At 55.1% G+C, this 22,330-nt stretch overlaps 12 protein-coding genes across 12 annotated transcripts; 6 read left to right on the top strand and 6 right to left on the bottom strand.

Moving 5' to 3' along the window:
- Positions 1-772: 772 nt before the first annotated feature.
- METBIDRAFT_12008 (putative ADP-ribose 1''-phosphate phosphatase) lies at positions 773-1,579 on the top strand (the record flags this gene model as incomplete). The annotated part of the gene is made up of 1 exon (XM_018854145.1): positions 773-1,579. One exon carries the CDS (start codon positions 773-775, stop codon positions 1,577-1,579), a length of 807 nt encoding a protein of 268 aa, XP_018712017.1.
- Positions 1,580-1,781: 202 nt separating this feature from the next.
- Positions 1,782-2,297, top strand: METBIDRAFT_41596 (uncharacterized protein; the record flags this gene model as incomplete). The annotated part of the gene is made up of 1 exon (XM_018857432.1): positions 1,782-2,297. The coding sequence occupies one exon, from the start codon at positions 1,782-1,784 to the stop codon at positions 2,295-2,297; it is 516 nt and encodes a 171-aa protein (XP_018712016.1).
- Positions 1,953-4,912, bottom strand: ERB1 (Erb1p). Its single transcript, XM_018855965.1, has one exon. It carries the CDS (start codon positions 4,796-4,798, stop codon positions 2,312-2,314), a length of 2,487 nt encoding a protein of 828 aa, XP_018712015.1. The 5' UTR covers positions 4,799-4,912; the 3' UTR covers positions 1,953-2,311.
- A 530-nt stretch (positions 4,913-5,442) lies between these two features.
- Positions 5,443-6,216, top strand: METBIDRAFT_19726 (U2 snRNP complex subunit; the record flags this gene model as incomplete). Its single annotated transcript, XM_018854884.1, has 2 exons — positions 5,443-6,062; positions 6,168-6,216. Coding segments are annotated over 2 exons (669 nt in total), but the record flags the coding sequence as incomplete, so codon positions are not given.
- A 63-nt stretch (positions 6,217-6,279) lies between these two features.
- Positions 6,280-7,155, bottom strand: METBIDRAFT_42659 (lysophosphatidic acid acyltransferase; the record flags this gene model as incomplete). The annotated part of the gene is made up of 1 exon (XM_018857570.1): positions 6,280-7,155. The coding sequence occupies one exon, from the start codon at positions 7,153-7,155 to the stop codon at positions 6,280-6,282; it is 876 nt and encodes a 291-aa protein (XP_018712013.1).
- A 1,098-nt stretch (positions 7,156-8,253) lies between these two features.
- METBIDRAFT_12004 (uncharacterized protein) lies at positions 8,254-9,384 on the top strand (the record flags this gene model as incomplete). Its single annotated transcript, XM_018854144.1, has 1 exon — positions 8,254-9,384. One exon carries the CDS (start codon positions 8,254-8,256, stop codon positions 9,382-9,384), a length of 1,131 nt encoding a protein of 376 aa, XP_018712012.1.
- A 724-nt stretch (positions 9,385-10,108) lies between these two features.
- Positions 10,109-10,501, bottom strand: HTA2 (histone H2A; the record flags this gene model as incomplete). The annotated part of the gene is made up of 1 exon (XM_018857314.1): positions 10,109-10,501. One exon carries the CDS (start codon positions 10,499-10,501, stop codon positions 10,109-10,111), a length of 393 nt encoding a protein of 130 aa, XP_018712011.1.
- A 964-nt stretch (positions 10,502-11,465) lies between these two features.
- Positions 11,466-11,858, top strand: METBIDRAFT_41801 (uncharacterized protein; the record flags this gene model as incomplete). Its single annotated transcript, XM_018857452.1, has 1 exon — positions 11,466-11,858. The coding sequence occupies one exon, from the start codon at positions 11,466-11,468 to the stop codon at positions 11,856-11,858; it is 393 nt and encodes a 130-aa protein (XP_018712010.1).
- A 203-nt stretch (positions 11,859-12,061) lies between these two features.
- METBIDRAFT_70136 (uncharacterized protein) lies at positions 12,062-15,401 on the bottom strand. The gene is made up of 2 exons (XM_018858386.1): positions 12,743-15,401; positions 12,062-12,688 (listed from the first exon to the last, which is right to left on the bottom strand). The coding sequence occupies exons 1-2, from the start codon at positions 15,200-15,202 to the stop codon at positions 12,125-12,127; spliced, it is 3,024 nt and encodes a 1,007-aa protein (XP_018712009.1). The 5' UTR covers positions 15,203-15,401; the 3' UTR covers positions 12,062-12,124.
- A 1,465-nt stretch (positions 15,402-16,866) lies between these two features.
- METBIDRAFT_12000 (uncharacterized protein) lies at positions 16,867-17,244 on the bottom strand (the record flags this gene model as incomplete). Its single annotated transcript, XM_018854142.1, has 1 exon — positions 16,867-17,244. The coding sequence occupies one exon, from the start codon at positions 17,242-17,244 to the stop codon at positions 16,867-16,869; it is 378 nt and encodes a 125-aa protein (XP_018712008.1).
- A 747-nt stretch (positions 17,245-17,991) lies between these two features.
- METBIDRAFT_11999 (SUR7/PalI family protein) lies at positions 17,992-18,639 on the bottom strand (the record flags this gene model as incomplete). The annotated part of the gene is made up of 1 exon (XM_018854141.1): positions 17,992-18,639. The coding sequence occupies one exon, from the start codon at positions 18,637-18,639 to the stop codon at positions 17,992-17,994; it is 648 nt and encodes a 215-aa protein (XP_018712007.1).
- Positions 18,640-21,521: 2,882 nt separating this feature from the next.
- Positions 21,522-22,166, top strand: MRP8 (Mrp8p; the record flags this gene model as incomplete). Its single annotated transcript, XM_018854140.1, has 1 exon — positions 21,522-22,166. The coding sequence occupies one exon, from the start codon at positions 21,522-21,524 to the stop codon at positions 22,164-22,166; it is 645 nt and encodes a 214-aa protein (XP_018712006.1).
- Positions 22,167-22,330: the final 164 nt, after the last annotated feature.

The following is a 22,330-nucleotide window of genomic DNA, read 5'->3' as shown; positions in this document are numbered from 1 at the left end:
GTTGAGCTGCTTATTCGTCCCTTCAATTGTGCGTGAAATTAGTGCCCAGGTTTACGCCCCGGATCTGTCCCTGGCTCTCTGGTGCCCTTCCTTGTGCCTTGCTTCGTGGCCCTATGGCTGCGTGCTGCTGGACGGGGGCCGTTTTTATCTTTGGCTCTGGCGCTTCCACACGCAGTTGCAGCAAGTAAATGGCCCGGGCCTCGCGGCGCTGGCAGCGCTCATACGCCTGTCAATCGGCGATAAGCACCAGGCCGCCCCGCACATCTATGCAGAGATCACGCTCCCTCCAAGAGGACGGCTGGGCTGCTGCTGTATGCATTGCAGGCCTTGGCAATGGCAGGACGGCGTTCCGGATTCTGATTTTCTTTGTTTTCCCGTCTGCCAAAACCCGGGTCCCAATCCTCCGCTCTGCCTGGAGCAATGCGGGCCGCACGAAATTAGGGCGTGGTTGGCGCGGCGCCACGCCACGTTGCGAGGCCCGGTTGATTGGCCCGTTCCCCGGATTTGGCCCGTGCGCACGTGCGCACCCGTTGCGGGCTGGGATAGATGAAGCATGTCTGGATGTTCGGCCGTCGCCGAGCCGACTGATTTTCGGCCCTGGGGTTTTGGCTCCTTAGGGAGGCGCCAGCAATGGCAGCGTTTTCGAAACGGCACAAAACCCAACTGCTCTTGCGACCCCACGTTTGCTTCTCTCCACGCCCTTGGGGCAGGCCTCTATATTAGGGCCCTGTCGCGGGCCGCGCCTTTCTGGCTGCCCACCAACTGCACAGCCATGAAGTTTGTGGTGGTGAACTCATGCCCCAGCACGATCCGGTGTTTCCGGAGCGCCTTTGTGGAAGTCAGCAAGGCCCTCCCCAGACACATTGGCCTTGAGTGTTTCCAGGGAAGCCTAGCCGACTATGTGCACTCCCTGCACTGTCCGGAGAACCAGAACACGGCCGTGGTGTCGCCCGCCAATTCCCTCTGTTTCATGGGCGGCGGCTTTGACCGAGGAATAGCAGAGTTGCTTGGCGAGCGTGGTTCTGGGTACCGCGCGGTTGAAGCGGCCATCCAGAACCACGTTCTTTCCAGACACCACGGGTTTGTTCCGCCGCAAGCCTCCAGTGTGGTGGACCTCCAGGAAGCACTAGGCGGGGGCCACGCGAGCGGCTCCAAAATCACGCATCTCGTCCTAAGCCCGACCATGGCGGTGCCGGAGAGAATCTCCTACACTACGGTCTTCTACTGCATGTGGAACACGCTTTTGGCAATGGACGGCCCGTTCGACACGGTGGTCTTGCCCGCGATTGGCGCCGGGTACGGAGGCGTGCCTGCAGCCGTGGCGGCGGCCACCATTTCCGGTGCCCTCGGGCTATTCTACATGAGGATGGGCTCGCCGTTGAACCGCGGGGCCGCGGTGTTGCTTTTTCTCCGCAAGGACTACCGGGCGCTCGGGATCCCCGCGGACATAGCCCGCATCGAGTCTGTGGTGGCGCACAAGGAAGAAGCGATTTCTGGCGCCAAGAATCACGGGCCCGCCGAGCACGAAGGGCCTCTCGAATGGCGGGAGCTCTCCCGTATTCTCGACTCACTCGGCTAATCTCGTATCGGATGGCGCGCGTCGAGATCTGCAGGCGCCATGCGCGGCACGCTGACGGGTGGAGCCAGTGATTGCGTGGCTCCAAGCCGAAGCCAAGTGAACCACCACGGACTGTTTGGGCTGATCTCGCGTTTGATATCTGTGAGAATCCGTGATCGTTTTTGAGAAGGCCAGACCTCCTGCAAATACACAGCAGGCAATGATGAGCGGAGCCCAGAGACAGAAGTATACCTTAGGATTCATACGGTCGGACACGAACCACGTGCTCCTTTTGAACCGGCAGAAGGCCCCATGGATGGGCCGATGGAACGGCGTGGGCGGGAAGCTAGATGCAGGCGAGAGCCCGTACGAGTGCATTGTGCGGGAGACGATGGAGGAAACGGGCCTCATGTTGCCCCAGTATGAGGACCGCGGGGTGATGCGCTGGGTGCGTGACGGCAAGGAGTGCGGAGGGGTCCACGTCTTCACGGCCGAGGTGCTGGAGGAGGAGATGCAGCAGTACCCGACGCCGCGGCGCCACTGCCACGAGGGCATATTGGACTGGAAGGCCATGGAGTGGGTCTTGCACGAGGACAACAGCGGGGTGGTGGACAACGTGCAGAGGATGTTGGTGGACTTGTTCGGCGCCGGGCCGCACGCGCGGTGGGTGTCCCGCTACGAGGGGCTGCAGTTGGTGAGCTGCACCTACAACGGGGCAGGCAGGAGAGGAGAAGTCTAATTTACAATACACACTCAGGTGGTCCAGAGGCGCGCGGTGCCGTCGGCGCCGGCACTGAACAACCAGGCCTCCTTCGGGTGCCAGGCCAAGTCCAACACGCCGATGCTGGCCACCACGCTGTGGCCCGTCAACTTCTTCAAGGGCACGAGCAACGGGTTGGTCATGAAGTCGTCGTACACGGCGCCGTGGAACACGTGGATGGAGCCGTCGTCGGACGCGGAGGCAAAGAGCGGCAACCTGCCCTTGTGGAACTTGACGGCCCGCACGGCCCGCTCGTGGTACCGCAAGGTCTTGTAGGGCGTGGCGCTCAAGTCCAAGTCGTGCCACAACACGCGCTTGTCATACGACGAGGCCAAGAGGTGGTCGCCGCGCGGGTGGATGTCGATGCCGGACAACATGCGGGCGCCCGGCTGCAACTTCTTGACCAAAACCTGCTGAGCCAAGTCGTATATGCGCACGGCCCGCTGCGAGCTGACAAAGAGGTGCGGCTTGGTCGGGTGGAACCGCGCGTCCACGATCACGCCCTTGGCCTTGCGGAACGGCGACTGCGACAAGTGCTTGGACAACTGGTGGATGAGCACGGCCGTGTTCTTGGCCTCGGGCGACACGGTCACGAAGTAGTCGCCCTTGCGGTGCCACGAGAGCTTCTTCACGGCCTTCTTGCACTCGACCACGGCCGCAATGCCGTCCTGCGCTTGGCCGGCGCTGGGCGGGTACCAGGCGGCGGCGTCGGCCCGCGCCGGCTCCGCGCCCGTGCCCGCGTCGTCGTCGTCCGAGTTGACGTTGATGTCCGTGTCCTTGCGCTTGGCGCCGAAGGTGGCGTACCCCCAGCCGGCCTCGACCTTCACGCGGGCGTTGTTCTCGATGTCGAAGCCGAACACGGGCGGCACCACGAGCAACACGCGCTCGGCCGCGGCCACGGCGAGGAGCGGCACGGCCGCGTCGGGGTGCCACTCCAACGCGTCGATGCGGTCCTCCGGGTTCTCCGCGGGGTCGATGGCCTGGATCTTGTGCACCTGTCTGCCCGAGAGCACCTCCCAGAAGCGCACCAGGCCGTCGTCCGAGCCCGTGGCCAACCACACGCCCAGCGGGTCCACGGAGAGCGTTCTGATGCGGCCCGCGTGGCCGGCGAACACCGTGGAGCAGCGGACGGGGAACGGGCGCAAGTCCTTGGGCGACGGCAAGTCGGGGATCAAGGACTCCGGGTCGATGTCCAACTTGTGGTGGCGCACGCGCGGCGCCAAGTACAAGTCCAAGCAGCGCTCGAAGCGCTCGCGCACGGCGTCGGGGTACGCGGGCACCTTGCGCAAGGCCAGGTACTGCTGCGGCACGAATGTGGAGCCGCGGTCCGCGGGCGCGGCGGCCTCCCACTGCTGCTTCTCGGCGTCGTCGAACAAGTATTCGGCGGGCGGGTTGTAGGACTCGTCGTGGGTGGGCGGCGCCACCTTGGGCGCCCGGAGGGCCATCACGTGGTCCGCGGCCGCGTCGTCGTGCTCCCACAAGTCGACGTTCTGGCGCTCGTCGTGCTGGAGCCGCTGCACCTGGCTGGGCGGGATGATCTTGCCCTCGCGGATGGCGCGCACGATCTTCATGACGCGCTTGGCCTCGTGCTTGGACGGCGCGAAGCGGCGCTTGGGCTCGGGCGCGGCGCTGAGCGGCATGACCTCGGGCTTGGCCGTGAACCACTCGATGGTGGGCTCGTAGGGGTCGATGGCCTCGGCCGTGTTCTCGTTGTTCTGGATCTTGCGGATCAACTCCAACTCGCCGGCCGAGAGCTTGAGCGCCTCGCCGGTGTTCTGGTCCAAGAGCCCGGTCCAGCCCTCGGGCAACTCGATCTGCTCCAACAACTGGTCCAACGCGCTGCCCTTGGCGGGGCGCATGATGCGCTTGCCGTTGATGTCGTAGCCGACGTGCGGCATCTCCTCGTAGGCGGAGAGCGGCACGTTGCCGATGGTGTTGAAGTTCTCCGCGTCCGAGTCGTCCGAGTCGTAGACGGGCTCGATCTCGGGCCGGAGGACCCGCGGCCGCCCGTCCGAGTACTTGGAGAGCACGCCGTTGTCATGGCCGTCGTCGAGCGTGGAGAGCGCCATGCCGCTGAGCCTGTCGTTGATGGACGCGGGCTCGGAGCCGGCGTCGGAGTCCGACTCGTCCGCCAGGCCCGCCGCCTCCTCGGCGGCGAGAAGCCGGTTCAACTCGGCCTCGTCGTCGTCGTCGTCGTCGTCGTCGTCGTTTTCTTCCTCGCCGTTATCTTCGCTGTTTTCGTCGTCATCGTCGTCATTGTCGTTTTCGTCGTTTTCGTTGTTTTCGTCCTTTTTGTTTTCATCGTCGTTTCCGTCATCGCCATCTTCGTCGTCATCGTCCCCAAGATCGAGCATGCCCGAAACCTCGAACTCGTCCGCGGGCATGTCCACGGGCACGTCCGCATCGGCCTCGGGCTTCCTCTTGTTCAGCCCGGACTGTGTGTTTTTCAACGCAGCGTCGCTTTTGCCTAGTTTCGCCATGACGTTGTGGTGCTGGGGAAAGCGGAGCAGATGGAAAAATCTGTAATGAGCATCGCTTCCCGGTGCGCACTGCAGGCGGGCGCGCTGCCAGCGATGAGACTGAAGACCCGGGTTCGGCGCCTGGGCAGGGCAGGCAAAAACAACGCCAAAAGCGGCGGGGACGCCGCGACGCGCCTTGTGCCGAAAACGGCTCTTTGTAGAAAGCCCGCCGTTTTTTTATTTCTGTTTTTGGCCGGATTTCCGCCAAGTGCCCGTGATCGTGCTCCTATTCCTGTGTTGGGCCCCAGGCCTATTAGGCCTGTCTAGAGAGCCAGGCGCACTGGCATCATTTCGCGCGGCTCTCCAGAGTGCTGGCCCGATGTCAGTCTATAGTCCGAAGCCCGAGCACCGGTAACAGAGAGGGAATAAAGAAAGAGAAATATCAAGAAAGAGAGGATTTGAAAAGAGGGGATTTGAAAAGAGGGGATTTGAAAAGAGGGGATTTGAAAAGAGGGGATTTGAAAAGAGGGCATACAAAAGAGGGGAATCAAAAACGGAGGACCCAAGAAACAGAGACCCAAGAAACAGAGGACTCAAAACAGGATTCACCAAATTAGGGCCCCACAAATCATATACCATCCCGGACATCCTAAACCGCCTAGGCCATGAACACCATCCACAAGATCCTCTCCATCAACGAGAAGGAGCTACTGCTCAACGTCTCGGACCAGGCCTCCTGGCACGCCGACTACTCCGACACATCGTACATCTACATCGGCAATCTCCACGACAGCATTGCCGAAAAAGACGTCTTGGCCATTTTCTCCCAGTACGGCAATCCCACGCACATCGACTTGGTGAAGGACCGCGAGTCGGGCCGCTCCAGAGGCTTCTGCTACCTCAAGTACGAGGACCAGCGGTCGTGCGTCTTGGCCATTGACAACTTCAACGGCACGCTCATCTACGGAAAAGCCCTCAAGGTGGACCACACGTATTATAAGCTAGCAAAGGGGAAACGCGAGGATGATTTCCGGGTCGTGTATCCCGACGCAAGGCAGGACCCGAAGCCCAAGCTGATCGAAAATGCGCCGAGGCTCTTGCCATACAAGCTGGCCAGAAAGCAGGACAGCTCTGGGGAAAACACAGAGCCCGCATCCCAAGCCACAAGGGGGGGCTCCCACCACAAGAGCGCTTCCCAAGACGCATGCTCTGCGCTTGCAGACAACGACTTCTGCGACCCAATGGCTTCATTCAAGAACGACAACGACTTCTCCGACCCAATGGCGTCTTTCAAAGACACCATCCCAAAGCTCCCACTGGCCGCTGTCCTGGGACTAGAAAGCGCAGTGCACAACCAAAACAGAGCCAGCAGTAGACTCGGGTCTGGGAGGGACAAAAAGAGGTCTCATCGAGAACATAGGCACGACAGCAAAAGACACCACGGCTCAACGGAGTCTGACCCTGCGGACAAGACATAAGTGGCACACGTCGCAAAACATGGCTTATGCCTCTTTCTTGATGGAGTAATCCTGAAAGTACTCGAAAAACTTCAACTTCTCCTCCACCCCCAACTGCACATGGCACAATCCGTTCTCGACAAAAGCAGCCTGACACGCTTTCAACGATGCGGCGCGAAGCGGGACTATCTTGACCTTCACAAAGGCCTTGCTGGGTAGAGTGAGCAAGCGAGACACGTACTGAGCTTTTGTCATATGCGGCACTGGAAGAGAAAGCCCGTTGGGGTAGTATCTCAAGACCGCCACTTTCACGGGCGGATCCCCGGACTGCCAGAGCTGGGCACATGGCGGCTGCAAGGGCAAAATGGCCTTATTGTTCGACGCCGAGCCCTCCGCGAAAACTACGACCAACTTTTCTCGCATCATGTCTCTGGCATCCCCGCCGAGTCTCGCACCCTGAGTGATGGATGAGTCCAAAGGCTGGAAAAGCACGGAGAGTGCCTCCCACGCGGTAAACGTGTACAAATCCTCTTTCCAAGGAATCACCACGACCAAGGACGACAACGACTCTACATTCGAAGTGAGAAATATCACGAAAATGTCTAGCGGAGACACGAGATTCAGCACCACGACTTCCCCCACTGACGGTTTCTTGGCGTTGGTTTCATTGGCGTTGGATTTCCGTACCCCTTCAACCAGCAAATCAATATCCGCAATGGAAAACAAGCTCCTGAAAATGATCCTTGTGGCTGCTTTGGGGGCCACCGACGCAAATAGATACAAGGCGACAAAAAAGGGCCATTTGAGCGCAAGAATCACTGGGTTCACCACGTACTTCCGAGCAGCCGATACCTTGACTTCGACCGGATAGAACGGCGAAATCCCGGTGCCTTTGTCTCTCCAATTGCTGAACTTTTCCATTGGTAAGACCTGCCTGGGGAGCGTACTTCAAAGCTTTGGAGAAACTCGCTGACTTCAAAGTGCATACGACCTGCACGTGACCGTCGATATCCGCTTGGCCTGCACCGGCAACTGAGCGTACTATGAACAACATAGAAGGGACTCTATATCCATAGTCTTACAATAAGCGAGTTTCGACCCATATTTCTCGGAAGGGAACTCTTGTATTTTCCATTCAAAACATCACGCTGGATTCAGTGACCATGGCACTTTTTGTCGTACCCCAGCACTGGCTGCGAAAAGTATCAAGAATATTAAAAGCTGTGCGTCAAAATGAATTGCGCAGCTCGTACGACTTTAGGTAATACTGGAGCAGCAACAAAAAAGGCCAGGTTCCAAAATCCCGGAAATTTCCAAAAGCATGACCTATGTTTTTGGTGAAAACAACAGAAACATTCAATGATATCTGATTTGACTTCTGCTGTCCTTGAGGGGTTTCCACCAAGTGCTTCTCAACGCAACATTGTTGTCTTATTCAAGAACGAGCACGTATTAGTCTCTCTATTTTTGCGTACTAGACGGAGAAAATGCTTCTGAAAATGCCGTATTTGTTGACGAGCGGAACATTGCAAGAAAACTTCATTATGTAAGCTTTCGTTTGTCGTTTGCGTTGCAACACACTGTTTGCCTCAGTATGGTCGCTTCGCGTAAGTGGGTGCATCAAACAATGAGACCATGGTTATATAAATAGACCACCTCTGAGTTTATTTTTCCCCTTATATTGGTTTGACCTTGAAGCCGAAAATAAGCATACATCCCATGAATCATCAGGAGCGGTCCCATGCCCTTCTCTTTCTTGAGTGCCTATGAATAGTACATATGCTATTGAACAGACCTTAGCTCTAAAAAGTTGAATGGTTTCAAAATGTCAATTTCCACCTCTCATGCGCGAGAGTGTCAAAAAAATTTCTTGACGAGCAATATGAAATCATCACGATTATTTTTCTTGGCTTGCTGAGCTTTTATTAATTTTTTTTGAGCTCAGGTGCTCTGTTTTAGTTGGTATAAAGCGGTTCCCACTTGTAGAAGTCCAAAATCCCTTCAGAAATCATACAGACAATGATTCTTTTTACCCAAAGCGCGTTGATCTTCAGCAGTTTTATTTTCGCCAATGTGGCCTTTGAGAATCCCGCCGCTGTATCAGGATTGTCAGACACTGGAGACTTCCCGGCTTCTCAGAATTTGCCTGGTGACAGTCAATTCATAAATAATTCTGGGGCTGTTGATAATGATGGTGAATACCAGGAAACTTTGTCAGTAGCCTTGATTATCGACATGCTTGTGGGAAATTTGGATGCCCTTGGTTTGAGATGGCTAGTCGAAGAAGAATATTTCTCCAAATTGCGGCAGAAGGCAACAGACAGAGAGTTGCACAATCCTATAGGTGTCACTCACCGGGTAGTTCGGAACCGTCTCCATAGATCAAACTTGGGCTACCTTGCGAAGCAAAGAAACCCAAGGCTCCCAGCATATAAACGCAATGCTGGTGAAATTTTCGGAGGTGTCGAGGAGTATCCCGATAAATACACGCTAGTGAGTGCCGTCAGCGGGAACAGCGAGTCCTTTCCGTCAACCATGGATTCTAGTGTCTTGTGCGAACAGATGAATAACTTACTATATGAACTTTACAACACTGTTGAAGACAAGTCAGTGGCCTCCATGAAATATTTGGCTGAATGTGCATGGTTTACCCTTCTCGAAGAAACAGACACCCCTGGATGCCTTTCGACGCTACAGGCATCTATTAGCCCAAGTCTCAGTATCGAGATCTCTAATATTGGGCTGGCTTGGGCTGGCTTATACCGGAATGGAGTACTCGTCCAGCAAACAGGACTCCAAGCACACGAAGAAAATTTTCAGCAGCAGCTTTGTCACGAAGTCGACGAAATATTGCCCGACTATGTGTACTCTGTCAAAGAGATTGCGGAGTACACGTGGCAAGCTCGGCCAGACGACACCTTTATTGTTGTGTCGGGAGGTGTTCGAGAGGTGTTGAGCGTGCCCGAGATCAGAAACGCGTTTTCCAAAATCAAAAGTCTAGGTTCTGTAGCAGAGCCTTTCTTGGATGAGGACGACTTTGACTTGATCAGCATGGGAATCGTGAAGGCAGCAAGAATAGCCTCTGGAGATCACCCAAAGGATGATATGCTCGCGATTGTGATTGGTCTTGAAAATCCAGAGGATACTTGAAAACGCCCGGAAGACCCTGATTTTCCGAAGCCCAGGCTTTTTCTGCACAACATTGTTTTCCTTTCCAGGACACGCGGCATGTGGTTTCTCGTCTTGACTTGAACATTTTTCGCAGCAATTTCGAATATGAGACAAGAACAAGACTGAGCAGGCAGCAATTGTTTCGAACCACACAGTGGGAGGTTTTAAATTCAAAAAAGGTGAGTGGTAAATCGAAATTCAAAGACAAGACTACCCTAAGAAAGAATGTGGTTGTGATTGAAATCGAGCTAGTAAGCCAGAATGTAGCAGAAGACACTGCGTGATAACACCACCAAAAAGGCTCGGCAAATTTGACGGCGTAGCCAGGTGAGACAGCGTCCATATAGCTTTATTCAATCGACACAAAACAGGGTGCAACGGTGTCACGTTTTGGGTAAGAAATCGGTAGAAGTGAAGCGTGGTCCAGTATACGGTAATTACGCCCGTGCACCCCGAAGACTGGGGTAAAGGCTCCAGAGCGTGTTTGTACACGTCTGGCCACTAGACTACGATTTCTAAAGCAATGGTCTAGCTTTATGCTTGTGACGTAACAGAGACGTCTACAGCAGGAAATGGGAACAAATATATCTTAACATTATATTGACCACATACTAATATACACAACCACAAGGCGACCATTACGCCATTGTGTCAATTATAACATAGGAACGAGGAAAAATCAATTTTCTCAAACGTAGCCCACTTACAATTCCTGGGAAGCCTTGGCGGCAGCCTTCTTGGCTGGCAACAAAGATTGGTGGATGTTTGGCAAAACACCACCCTGGGCAATAGTGACGTGGCCCAACAACTTGTTCAACTCCTCGTCATTTCTGATGGCCAATTGTAAGTGTCTTGGGATGATTCTGGACTTCTTGTTGTCTCTGGCAGCGTTACCGGCCAACTCCAAGATTTCAGCGGCCAAGTACTCCAACACGGAGGTCAAGTAGACTGGGGCACCGGAACCGACTCTTTGGGCGTAGTTTCCTTTTCTCAACAATCTGTGGACTCTTCCGACTGGGAAGGTCAAACCAGCCTTGGAAGATCTGGAAGTGGATGCTTTCTCAGTAGAACCTGCTTTACCTTTACCGCCGGACATTATGTGATAGTTATTTTTTTGTTATAAGTGAATAGATGAGAAATCTTTTGTTGCTCAGCACAGGTGCGGTTCGGTTTTATATAAGCTTTTTTCCCTCGCTCGCACGCCACCTGGGTGATGCGCGCGTCCTCTCCACGAAACCACTGTTGTGCTCTCCTCCTGCACACAGAGGCGCGGAGTGCTCTTCACGCTATCTCCAGACTCTCCTCCGCGTCCGAGTCCCATACTTACGCGCGCGCAGCTCTGTGCTGGTAGTTACGCACCTGTCCCAGTATTTCCCAGCACGCCTCCCCTGGTTCATTTGCACCAGTCCAGGTGAGCGGCTATCAGATACTGCCAAACAGCAGGGCCCACGCCAAGTCCCAGAAGAGCCATGCCACCACCATTCGAGAATCACATCTAATAAGCAACTAGCTAACGGAATCGACAGGGTGTGCATGTAGGCCACTGCTGGCGGACAAGGGCGGCGGCTTGCAATGCAACACGGGTCAGTGCCGCATGTGGACACGTCGTGTCGTGTATCGTGGGTTCTACACGTATCCTGAATTTTGGCGGCTGTTTTTTTTTATTTTTTTTGTTCCCAATAATTTCTCGTTTTTCGGTCCACGCCTCCAAGCCAGGGCGGCACGGATGGCCGCGACGTGCAGTTTGCGCTAGGGCGAGGACGTGTTGCTGGAATCGCGTGGGGCCGTTCTGGCGGGTGATTGGAAGAGCGCGCGCGGACGAGGAGTGTGCTGGAGTTTACACCGTGACGTGCACATGTGAGCACGCGAGTGATGTTCGTTTGGGCGCGCCCGTGCACTCGGTTTGCAGGAGCGCGCACTGGAGTTTCTCCCACGCAACGCGATTCCGGCCTGCACGCCCGCTTGTGGCAACCAGTATATAATTTGAGGCGAATCCCCGGTTGACTGCAGAACTCAACTAGTTTTCACACAACTACTTTACTAATCTATAATCATCAACAATGGCTCCAAAGGCAGAGAAGAAACCCGCATCCAAGGCTCCAGCTGAGAAGAAGCCAGCCGCCAAGAAGACTGCCTCTTCTGGTGAGCCAAAGAAGAAGTCCAAGACCAGAAAGGAGACCTACTCTTCTTACATCTACAAGGTGTTGAAGCAAACCCACCCAGACACCGGTATCTCTCAAAAGGCCATGTCTATCATGAACTCTTTCGTCAACGACATTTTCGAGAGAATCGCCACCGAGGCTTCCAAGTTGGCTGCTTACAACAAGAAGTCCACCATTTCTGCCAGAGAAATCCAAACCGCTGTTAGATTGATCTTGCCTGGTGAGTTGGCCAAGCACGCTGTCTCTGAGGGTACTAGAGCTGTCACCAAGTACTCTACTGCTGCTAACTAATCATGATGTTAAGGTATGACGGAGTTGCGGGGATTGTCGGAGCACTGCGTGTTTGCTGACGTCTCGTCGCTCAATTCTTTCAGTACACTGAGGTCAAGGATTGACTGGTGTAATGTGTATTTGTATATTAGTAATGGAACTTATTATTGTATTTTTCCTTCTTTTGATTTGTAATGCTTAACCTTCCCTGTCGGCTTCTATTGATTGGGTAATGCAGATTTATTTATTAAGGGATTGCGATGTTGACTGTTTAAAAAAGAGGTGAATCATTTGATTTTTTCGGGGACATCGCCATTGAAGTAGTTTATCACCATGAGACAGACTGAACAGCACCAGAAATTGAACAAGTGATGAAGCCAAAACGTATGGCGAGTCCCGTAGACGATGCAATAAACCCCCAAGTAAGCAAGACTCACAAAGGAGATTTTGCTGATCCAGCGGTCTTTGGCCTTGTCGCCCGTGTCACTTCCCAATGGAAGCGAGTTCCCGAAGTAGCTGCAAAGCTCGACCATCGTTAGAACCGGAGCCACCGCGAGGAAATTGTGATGCGACGAAAAAGGCGTAGCCCAACTGACGTTGAGATTGTGCACGAACACAATCAACACGGGTATGTTGATGGGAAGCACCCATGCCATCATCATCAATATGCTCATGTTGAAGTTCCAGCACGACCTCGAGGGATTGTCAAGTAGAATTTTGATGCACGTGGTTGTGTGAATGACGAATGATATGACGTATGCAAATTGGTAGGGAAGGTAGAAAGGAATGAGAAGGAGAAGAGCCGCAGACGCAACGACCTTCTTTCCCCAGGTTTTGCCCCTTGGGGCAGGCTCTGTTTTGGGGCCCAAGCCAGGGCGAAGAAAAGCACTTAATCGCGCAAAGACATTGATCAACCCCACGACGAGGAGACCGATGGTGGTGAGAGCGTGGTAAGTCAAGAAGTTGATGCCGATGGCCATGATATAGAACATGGGCCCGATGAACGCCAAGCAGTTCTCCTCCAAACCGAGATAGAAGGAGTTCAATCGGTAGCCATCTTGTATGCTCAAGTTGATCTCGTTGGGATCTTGGAGAACGACTGGATCCACGAGGTTCAACGCATACTGGACAGCGCGGATTTTAGTGACGGGAGACAAGACCCACAATGCCAAGAGCGTGGGGACAAAGATCTGCACGCTGCAGACACTGGATAGTCCATACACGTAGTCGGGAAACCTCCCGGAGACGCTGTATTTGCGGAACTGGAGTATTGCGACCAACACAGTGACGGCGAGGCAGTGGGAGACGACCGCGAGGCGGTAGCGCACAACAAGGAGCCTGAGGCTGCCGAGCCAGTCGACGGAGATGGCCAACTCGACCGCAGCGACGTTGTCGTCGGACCAGCCGCCTTGCGGGTCGGACCAGAGCTGCAAGTTCAAGCCCAGGCCAGGTTTGTAGCTCGGGAAGGGCGTGAAGGGCGCCACGCCGTGCATGGTGACCAGAAGCGTGGAGCGGCCGCGCAACTTGATGAGCCACTTTGTTTCGTAGGGGTCCTCGACCCACTGGCGGATGAACGGTTCGAAGAGGGGCCCGCTGGTCTCCTTGAGGTCCACCCTGTACGCCAAGAGACTGGACCAGGCGCCAGGCACGTTGAGATTGACGGCGAGCGGGCGCGTGGCGAGCAAGGACACGTCGGCGCCCCTGGTGATGAGCGAGAGCATGTCCGTGCCCACGACGTACGTGGAGGCGTCCCTGGCGCTGGTCTGCGCGACCATAAAGCCGTCGTGCGCCCCGGCGTGCTCGCGGTTGGACACCACCAACAAGGTGTCGAAGTCCCGGACGTCGTCGGAGGAGAGGTGCGCGGCCCAGAACGGCGCGGCGCCGCCGTCGAACGCCGAGTCCTCGAGCGAGGCCACGTGCGCAGACGACTTGGGGATCTCGTTGTAGCGGGCGGCCGCGCTGGCGCACAGCAACTCCATGAACTCCTTGGTGGCGGGCCCCGTGAGGTCCACGGCGGGGGCCGCGTCGGCGGCCGCGGCGCCGCGCTTCTTGCACAAGAACACGCAGTGGGGCGCCGCGCGGATCTGCGCGAGCGGGTCGCCGGCGGGCGGCGCCGTGTCGGTGAGGAGCAGCGCGGTGGACGCGGCCGTGAGCGGCAAGAGGCTGAAGGCAAGGGCGCGAGGGGACACCGGCGCGGAGGACTTCCAGATGGCCGTGGCGCCGCTGTGGAGCACGGCGTCTTGCACGTCGAAGCGGAGGGAGAAAAGCGCCTCCCGACCGGCGCGCGAGCCTTCGGGCGCGGCCTCGAACCCCGAGAGGAGGTTCTGGCGGAACACGGCCATGCGGTCATGGAGCGGGCACACACGCAGCGGCGAGGCGGCGTCGACGATCTGCAAGAGCGCACGCAGCACGCTGCGGCGGAGCTGGCGGCACCACACGATGGCCAAGTGGTCCATGGGCGTCCACACGCCGGGGATGCCGGAGGTGTACACGGTGAGCGCGTTGGAGGCCGGCACCACGGCGCCGAGCGAGGTGTAGTCCGCGGGCAAGATCGCGTCCGCGGCGCCGCCCGTGATGGACACCACGGCCACGTCGCGGAGCCACGCGTGGGCCGGCGCGGAGCCGGCGAACGCCGCGTGCCACACGCGGTCCGCGGCCAGGTAGAGCCTCAAGAGGTCGCCGTCGAAGGTCAACGGCGCGGCCGCGTGCGGCGCCGCGAGCGTCACGAGCGTGCTGATGGAGCCGCGCGGGCACGACGCCAAGGTGGGCATGACGCGTGCCACCACGCCGCCCATGGAGTGGGCCACGAGCATCACCGCGGCCGGCGCGTCGGCGGCCGGCGCGTACAACAGCAAGATGAAGCGCACGGCCGCGTTCAAGTACTCAGCCTGGTCGAGCAACGTGCGGCCGTGGAACGCGGTGTAGTCCTCGTTGAAGTCCGCGGCGAAGAAGTCGAGGCTGCGGCCGCGCGCGTTGTGCACCACGTCGATGTTGGCGTCGTGGTGGAGAGCGGCGCACTCGGCGGCTAGCGACCGCACCTGGCGGTACGACCCGGCGTTTCCCGGCACGAAGAGCACGGGCACGCCGCGGAGCGTGCCGAGGCCCGCGCCCACGGCGCCGGGCACGGCGTCCTTGCCCTGTTCGCGGTAGAGGTAGAGCGAGTACTTGGCCGCGTACTTGGAGTGGGACTCGTCGAACGCCTTGATGCGCGCGTACGAGGGGTACATGTACACGGGCTTGCAGGAGCTGGTGTCGGCGGCGCCGGCGGGGCGCTGGGCGTACAAGTGTGCAGTGAGGAACACGAGCGTGAGGCCCAAGAAGACGATGGGGTAGAGCGGCCTTCGTAGGCTGTCTGCGCGGAGCATGGCGGGGGGTCGGTTGTTTGGTTGGTGGTTGGTGGTGGTTGGTGGTGGCTTTGGTTGGTTGTTTTGTTTTTGTTGTGTTGTTGTTTTGGTGTGTTGTTGTTTTGGTGTGTTGTTGTGTTGTGCTGTTGTGTTGGTTTGGCGGTTCTGGTGGTTTTGGCGCCTTTGTTGGGGTGGTTTGGTGTTTTCGCGGTGGGTTGGTGGTGGGCCGGTGCTAGGTTTGCGCGCTGGGGCTGGCGGCCAGTTGGTTGGGTGCACGGTCCTTGCGCTGTTCGCGGTGAGTTTTCGTGGACCTGGGCGGATGTCCCTGGGCGCTGGGGCCGGCGCGCTGTGAGAGGTACGGGGCCGCGCGGCCCTGGCACAAAGGCCCCAGGCCCGGCGCTGCTGCAACTACGGCCAACGCGGGGGGTGGCCAGAGAACTGGGGGCCCGCGGCTGGGCTCTGAATCTGGGGTTGGTGCTGGTTGTGGTTTGGTTGTTTTTGGTTATTTCTGGTTATTTTTTGTTATTTTTGGGTGGCGTTTGGTTGGGTTTGGGGTTGGGTTTGGGTTAGGTTGGTTTTGGGGTTGGTTGGTTGTGGTTGTGGTTGGTTTTGGTAGTGCCTGGTTGAGGTGTGGTTGTAGTTGGTGTGGTTGTAGTTGGTTGTTTTTGTCTTTGGTGTTGGTGCTCCTGGGGTTGGCGCTGCTCGATTGCGGGCCGCGGGTTGTCTGATGCGCGGCTGTTTGGGGCCTGGCAATGGGCCTGGGTTCTGGGCGTGTCTCCGCTGCCGGAGAGATCAATTTTTGTTGTTTTTATTTTTGTTTTTTTTTTTTATTGTTACTGTTCCCGGGCTCAATTATCGGCTGCTTTTTTCTGGTGCCCGCCACTGCTTTGAGTTCGTTCTTCCACATCTTCTCCCCTACTTGCTAGTGCTTCATTCGACCTAATATACCGCTCATGCAGTGGCCTGGTGCCGGGCTCCACAACTACTAGGAGTAAGTGCGTTTTTCTGGTTTTTGTTTCGGAAGTTTAATTTTTTTTTCCTTGCCTTTCTGCTTGGCTCGGCTGGCTTCTCCAGATGGCTCTTCTTCTACTCGTGCTTCCAGTGTTCCTACCGGGACCTAATAAATGAGCCTGGGCGTGCGGGCAGCTACTGCGGCCATGCTTTCTGGCTTGACTATGGTGTCCTGTATTTCTATTCCTTGTTGCGTTGCTTGTCCATCTCTCCAGATCTGCTCTTTATTTTCCCTGTGCTATTCACGAGACCCACGAGCAGCGGGCCTGGCGCTCTCACCGCAGCTGGATGAGTGCGTAGTTGGCTCGTTCCATCTGCCTGTATTGAGTCTTCGTCATGTCTGCGTCGTCATTTACGTCTGCGTCCTTTCGAGCCTTTCAGTTCTGCGTCCCCTCGATGTCTCCTTCCTTTCGATGTCTCAATCCCTTCGATGTCTTCTTCCTTTCGGTGTCCACTTCCTTTCAATAGCTGCCCTCATCACCCGCGTTCTGTTTCTCAGTCCAATCCAAAAAAGACAGCCCAGCCGGCAAAACCGTGGTCGGTTTAAAAAAAAAGATTCATGGCTACCCCAAGCATGCTTGGCATGCTTGGGTGCTCCAACACCACCCACTACACCTCAATTCATAAAGCCACCTGTGTTTCTGTAGCCTCTTCTCATCGCCACAGCTGCGGCCTCACCCCTTCTCCCGCTTTGGCTCGGCTATCTCCATGTGCTTGCTGATCTCGTTGCTCGCCGTGGCCCGCACACTCACGTCATCCTTAAGAAGCCCCTTGTCTTTGCTCAACTCCACCAACTCCTTCAACTCCGGGCCCGAGAACTGGCCGTCCAACGGGATCTTCCTCACCGGCACTTTGAACCCGTCCTGGTCATAACCCGCGTGGTCTGGCCGGCCCCCTTGCGAGGGTCCGCCCAGCTCGTCGAGCATGGTTCTTTCTTTGAGGAGATCGCGTTCCACCAAGCCTTGTAGCTTCTTGAGAGTGGTGCCTCGGGTCTTGCCGTTCTCGGCCCCGGAATCTGGCTGTGCCACGATCGCAATCTTTTCTTCTTCCATACCACAATGGCTGGAGCAGCTGACTATGTTGAGTGCACCGAGAGCTCTGGTGCGTTGGAAACACTGATCTTGTGCTGCACAGTAATACTGCAAATGGGCGGGTTGCGGTGCTTTCCACAAAAGGAATGTCCGTGCTGGGTGTGATCGCACTGACGAGGTATTTGGCCCGTAGTATAGTATATTGCCGAAATGAGGACTGTATCAGATGGCTATATTGGCGGACAGGTCGGGTGTATTGTCCAGAAATTGCGACCCTATCCCGGTTGCTGGGCCCAGGATATATACGTCTGGCCGCAGCAATCGATAACGGCTGCCTGTATGCCCTTCCGGCCCCGTGCCATCACGATCCTGGGGAAGATTGCGGGGACTGCCTGTATGGAGTGGCCAGTCGGCTGAGAGCCAGTCTTCAAACCGGGTCATGACCCGTGCTACTTTGGGACCAGATGTGCAGAATACAGTCCGGCTTGCTACCCCTGAATCCCATGCTTTCGGCAACATGCCCGCATATCCATGTCGAGCCCATGTCTCACAACGAGCATATGTCTCACAACGAGCATGTCTCGCGGCGACCTGGGGTCTAGTGGCGGGCCTGCATGTAGCAGGGATCTACAAACTAATATTGCTCCACAGCAAAACTAGAACCGACGTGTACTGAATAACCAGAGACTTACATGTATTCACTGAGCTCAAACCCCAATCCTTAAACCAAAAGAAATCCTCGGGCCCCCGCTGCTGTTTCCGCGGCCCCTATGCGTGGTTCACCTTGGGGTGCAACGTGTACGAGCGATCGAGCCTGCTCCGCATCCCAAGGCAAATGAAGCACAACAACAACAACCCGGTGCCGGCCCACATGCATATGAACATGTCCTTTCCTATTGTGGCGCTGAAGCCGGCCCGCACAAATTCGTGGACTCCCTTGGCGTGGGCCACCGTGTTGAGCACGCACGCGGTGGTTGCGAAAAGAAACGCCATGAACAGCACCGTTGTCGAAGGCGAGCCAGGCCGTGCGCTGGCGGCACCTTTGGGCACCACCACCAGGATCGCGGCAAGCACCGAGAAGAGAAGCGCCACTAGGAAAAACCCGTACGCGATTCTCAGTAGGTAGTAGTAGGTGTCTCTGTTGGTGGAGAAGTCCAGTGGAAGGTTGGTGAAGGAAAAGTTGTCGGCCGGCGAATACGGGTACGCAGGTGCAGGTGCCGAGCACTCATAGACTCCGTCGTCATTTGTTTGGCAGAGCCCGTACATGGTCCACCTGTAGTTTCCTTCTAGCTCGGAGAAATAGAACCTTCGAATAACACTGCTGGTGCTGGACCCGCTGATATTGACGAAGATCATTGCCACCACGGCACCGGTGGCACAGAGAAACGCCACCAAGGAGAGGATTTGTCTGAGCATTGGGCGTTTTTTTTTTTTGTTGTTGGACGGGACAGAAGTGTGGGGCTGCGCGTCCTTGCTGGGGAATGCCGCTTCAAGAAAACGGGGCTTCTTCGTACTTATACCCTCCATTGATGCCGATATGTTCTGTTGGCATATTACTTTCGGGGCTAACAATAGCACCTGCGCCGCGCCTCCTACATAAATGACATGAGTGCGCACCGGCGCCAGGGCTGTGCAATCACCGGCGGGCGTACTGTAAAAGTGCGGGTCAAATGTATGCGGCCCGTAGTTGTTGGCAGAATCTTGTGGGAGGCATACTGCAAGCGGCAGGGCGGAGGTGGTCTGTGCAGAGTCTGTTTGGGTGGAGTCCATCCATATGGAGTCCCGCCGGGTGCATATCTTCTCGTGCGATCCGAGTTTCTGGCCGGGCTGCGGGACATCAGCCTGTATCCTGTCCAAGGCTTGAAGAGTTGTGCTGTTGTTATCGTGACCGTGGCAATGAGACCCGAACAATGGCTGACAGCAATTAGACGGGGTGCTAAGAAACCCCCGGGTCAAGAAAACTCGAGGCTGCACGACTGGACTTTCCTTGATCGCAGTTTCACATTCGGAATTTCCGCGGCCTCTTGATGTTCCGTGACTAACTTCTCACTTTCTGCATTTCGTGACATGACCAGGTGCAATTGCAAAACTGACAAAAGCGTCTTGCAAAAATCACCAAACCCAAAATAGTGCACCAAAAAACACTTCAAAATATAGTTCGACCAGCGGTCCTCATACCCCCTTTAACAAGACCCAATGTTGCTTCTGGTGTGGTTGGAAGTGGGGAAAATACGATACTTCCTCGCTTTCGGAATTTGGCGCGAGCACTTCTATCTCCGCTTTGGGCGTCGCGGCACAGGACGCCCAGAGCATATTGCGATTAGAACACTGGTTCTTGATTTCAGCGACTGAAAAAAATGACTCCGATGCAGACACGCAGATGCTGCAACAAGCAGATGGGGGCTTTGTTGCACCCATGTATGTCATCTGTTTGCTTCTCGGGGCTATTTATAGGGTGGCTTTTGCTGCGCACGGCTGCGCTCCGCAGAAATTGCAACCGAGTCCCTGCGCCGCGGGCACCGCGGACCAAAAAAGCATGAGCCATAGAACAGAACAAAGACCAGTCATAATTTTGGGGTTTCGGGTCGTTTGGAAGCCCTGGCTTGGCGGCAGGAATCCCAGGACAAATAACGGCAAGCGCCCGGCCAAAATCGCTTTTGGAAGACGCATCAATCTTTTGAAACGCTCTCTGCTCACTGGTCCCACAGGCATCTCTGTCATGGATGCGAGCGACATCCTTGAGACGCTTACTTGAACAATAGCCTTGCCTAATCGAGCCATATCCATCTGAAACCGTGCTTCTGCGATCACTTATCTGTACAATGGTGGCTTATCATGCATTCACACCAGGTGTCAGATGCCGGCTATGCTTGCTATTAATATCGTTAGCGAGAAGAGTTTCTCGGAATCTTTGTATCTGCACATACTAGTAAAATCCATGATGGTGTACCTATTATTAGGCATCAATAATTTAATTGACGATCCAGGGAGTGTATGTGCCGCAATTCTGGGGCTCTTCGGCCCAGGGTCTGCGAAAGTTGGGTTTGATCAAGAGAGAACATCATTCACTTTCTGTCGGGTTTGCCCAGTAAAATGAGTATGGAGGCTGAACCTAGACTTGCCAGAACACAGATTCCATCGAGGCACATGGAAAAATCGCAAGGGCCTCCGATTTCACCCCGCTGCATACAATTAATAACCTGAAAGTACGGGGTAGTATGCAAGCGACGTTGACTCATGCTTTCATTCGGGAAGAAGTCCTGCTTTCTATTAGAGGGGAATGTTCTTTTGGTATCGAGACTACTAGCTACACGGATGTACTAAGTTAGGGATATATCTGTAGATCAGGCCGTGGGAATCTGAACACGTCCATTGAGACTTGTTGCACGCTTCCTGGAAGCTCTCATTAGTGAGTGGCCACATACTGAGGAATAACATAAAAAATTATTACGGGGAAAAATATCGAGTTTCTGTTATCTCAGGTGGCTTGTCCCCGTCTTTACACTACTAGCAAAGCAAGACAAGTTCATGGCTTCGACTACTGCCAACAGGAAACAACACCTAACCTTGGTACATTCAGAAATCTGGGGAATACAAACGACGTTTGTAAGTTCTGACAGATATAGTGACCGACTCGAAATACCCAATTCTGGTAGATGAACGAAGAGGTATGCCGGCCCACCGTGATAGATCCGTTCTGAAATTTGAGTTGAGCTGCATGAGAAATTTTGTAGGTTTGAGGCTTTTGGAGGACAGGATGATAAACAGCATGAAATGCATAAACTGCTGGACACTGCAAACCTGACGCGAACCGCGTTACAATGAGGTGAAGTTTCTATACTGGTGCCATGGAACTGCCTATCAACAACCACAGAGATGCCCCGTTCACGGGAAGAAGAGGCGACTCCAAGCAATAAATAATCGGATCACTACGCTCTACCAGAAATGCAAATTGGAGATGGTAAATGAACCATTTGTTGCAAGGACGTGTTTCATGCATCAGAGACTCACCTCTCCAACTGCTCGGTCTCTGCAAATTTCCTTCGATACGACTGAGAGAAACACCGATTATAAAAATAGAACGACACAAGCAAACAAAGTGGTTTCATTGAATTTACACCTGTTTTCTACGGTCGCTCACGGCCTACGCATCAGATATCAAGAGCCACCGTTGCCAGATTCTAGCTTCGCTACCCCAAGCCGCGCGCATTGCCCCATACATTGCTTCCATAACATACATACCAGTATTATTGGAACAAGCGTTCTTCGAAAACACACCAGCAAAACAAATCGAGAAAATGGCCGACAACACATCAGCAGATCTTTCCCAACAAGTGCAGCAGCTCGCGGAGCTTGTGCAAAAACAGGGCAAAATCATTGCCCAAACAGGCAAGCAGCTCATGGAATTGCAGATTTCTGGTGTCAAGGCGAGAATGGCCCAGGTAGATTCGTCGCCTCAACAAAAAATTAACGTGGAGGACTTTGCCACAAATGAGGATATTGTCCAGCTCGTCTGTGAGCTTCAGGGACAGCTTGATTTCATGGAGGAGAGGTCGATTGCCAGAACGTTCAACTCACATCTCACGAAATCTAGCGACAGCACACAAAAACTCGCCCCTTTGTGCAACAGAGACGGAGCCCCTGCACCCGAGTGCTTTCCCAAGACTGTTGGGGATTTACACAGTATCGATGCTGCAGACTTGCTCCGCCTATCTGAGTTCTACGAGTTAATTATAGAAAATGAGGTGGATCCCGAGATGGAGGCGATCATGAAATCGGACACCTTGACAGCAGAGGATGCCCAGAAAATCAAAAACCACTCGCTGCAGCAGGCACCGCTCAAACAGAGAATCGAGCAATTAACGCCCCAGGACGTGGATGAGTTGTTTGATGAATTCGCAAGATTTGTGGGCGTGAGAATCAGAAGAGGTACTGAATGGTAGCTTCCGGGTCATGTTGCTACAAAGGGAATCAGAGCCCTGGGAGTCCAACTTCTTGTGGAGCCTCGAAAATGGAGACCTTACCCAACTCCAGGGAACCGACACCCCGGCCGCCGGAGTATATATTGTGTCACGTGCGTATAGCAACTCGAGGGCTTGCACCCTAG

This window comes from Metschnikowia bicuspidata (genome assembly GCF_001664035.1).
Source record: "Metschnikowia bicuspidata var. bicuspidata NRRL YB-4993 chromosome Unknown METBIscaffold_3, whole genome shotgun sequence".
Lineage (NCBI taxonomy): Eukaryota > Fungi > Ascomycota > Pichiomycetes > Serinales > Metschnikowiaceae > Metschnikowia > Metschnikowia bicuspidata.
Note: the sequence above shows the minus strand (reverse complement) of the source record. Positions and strands in the feature narration are given on the sequence as shown.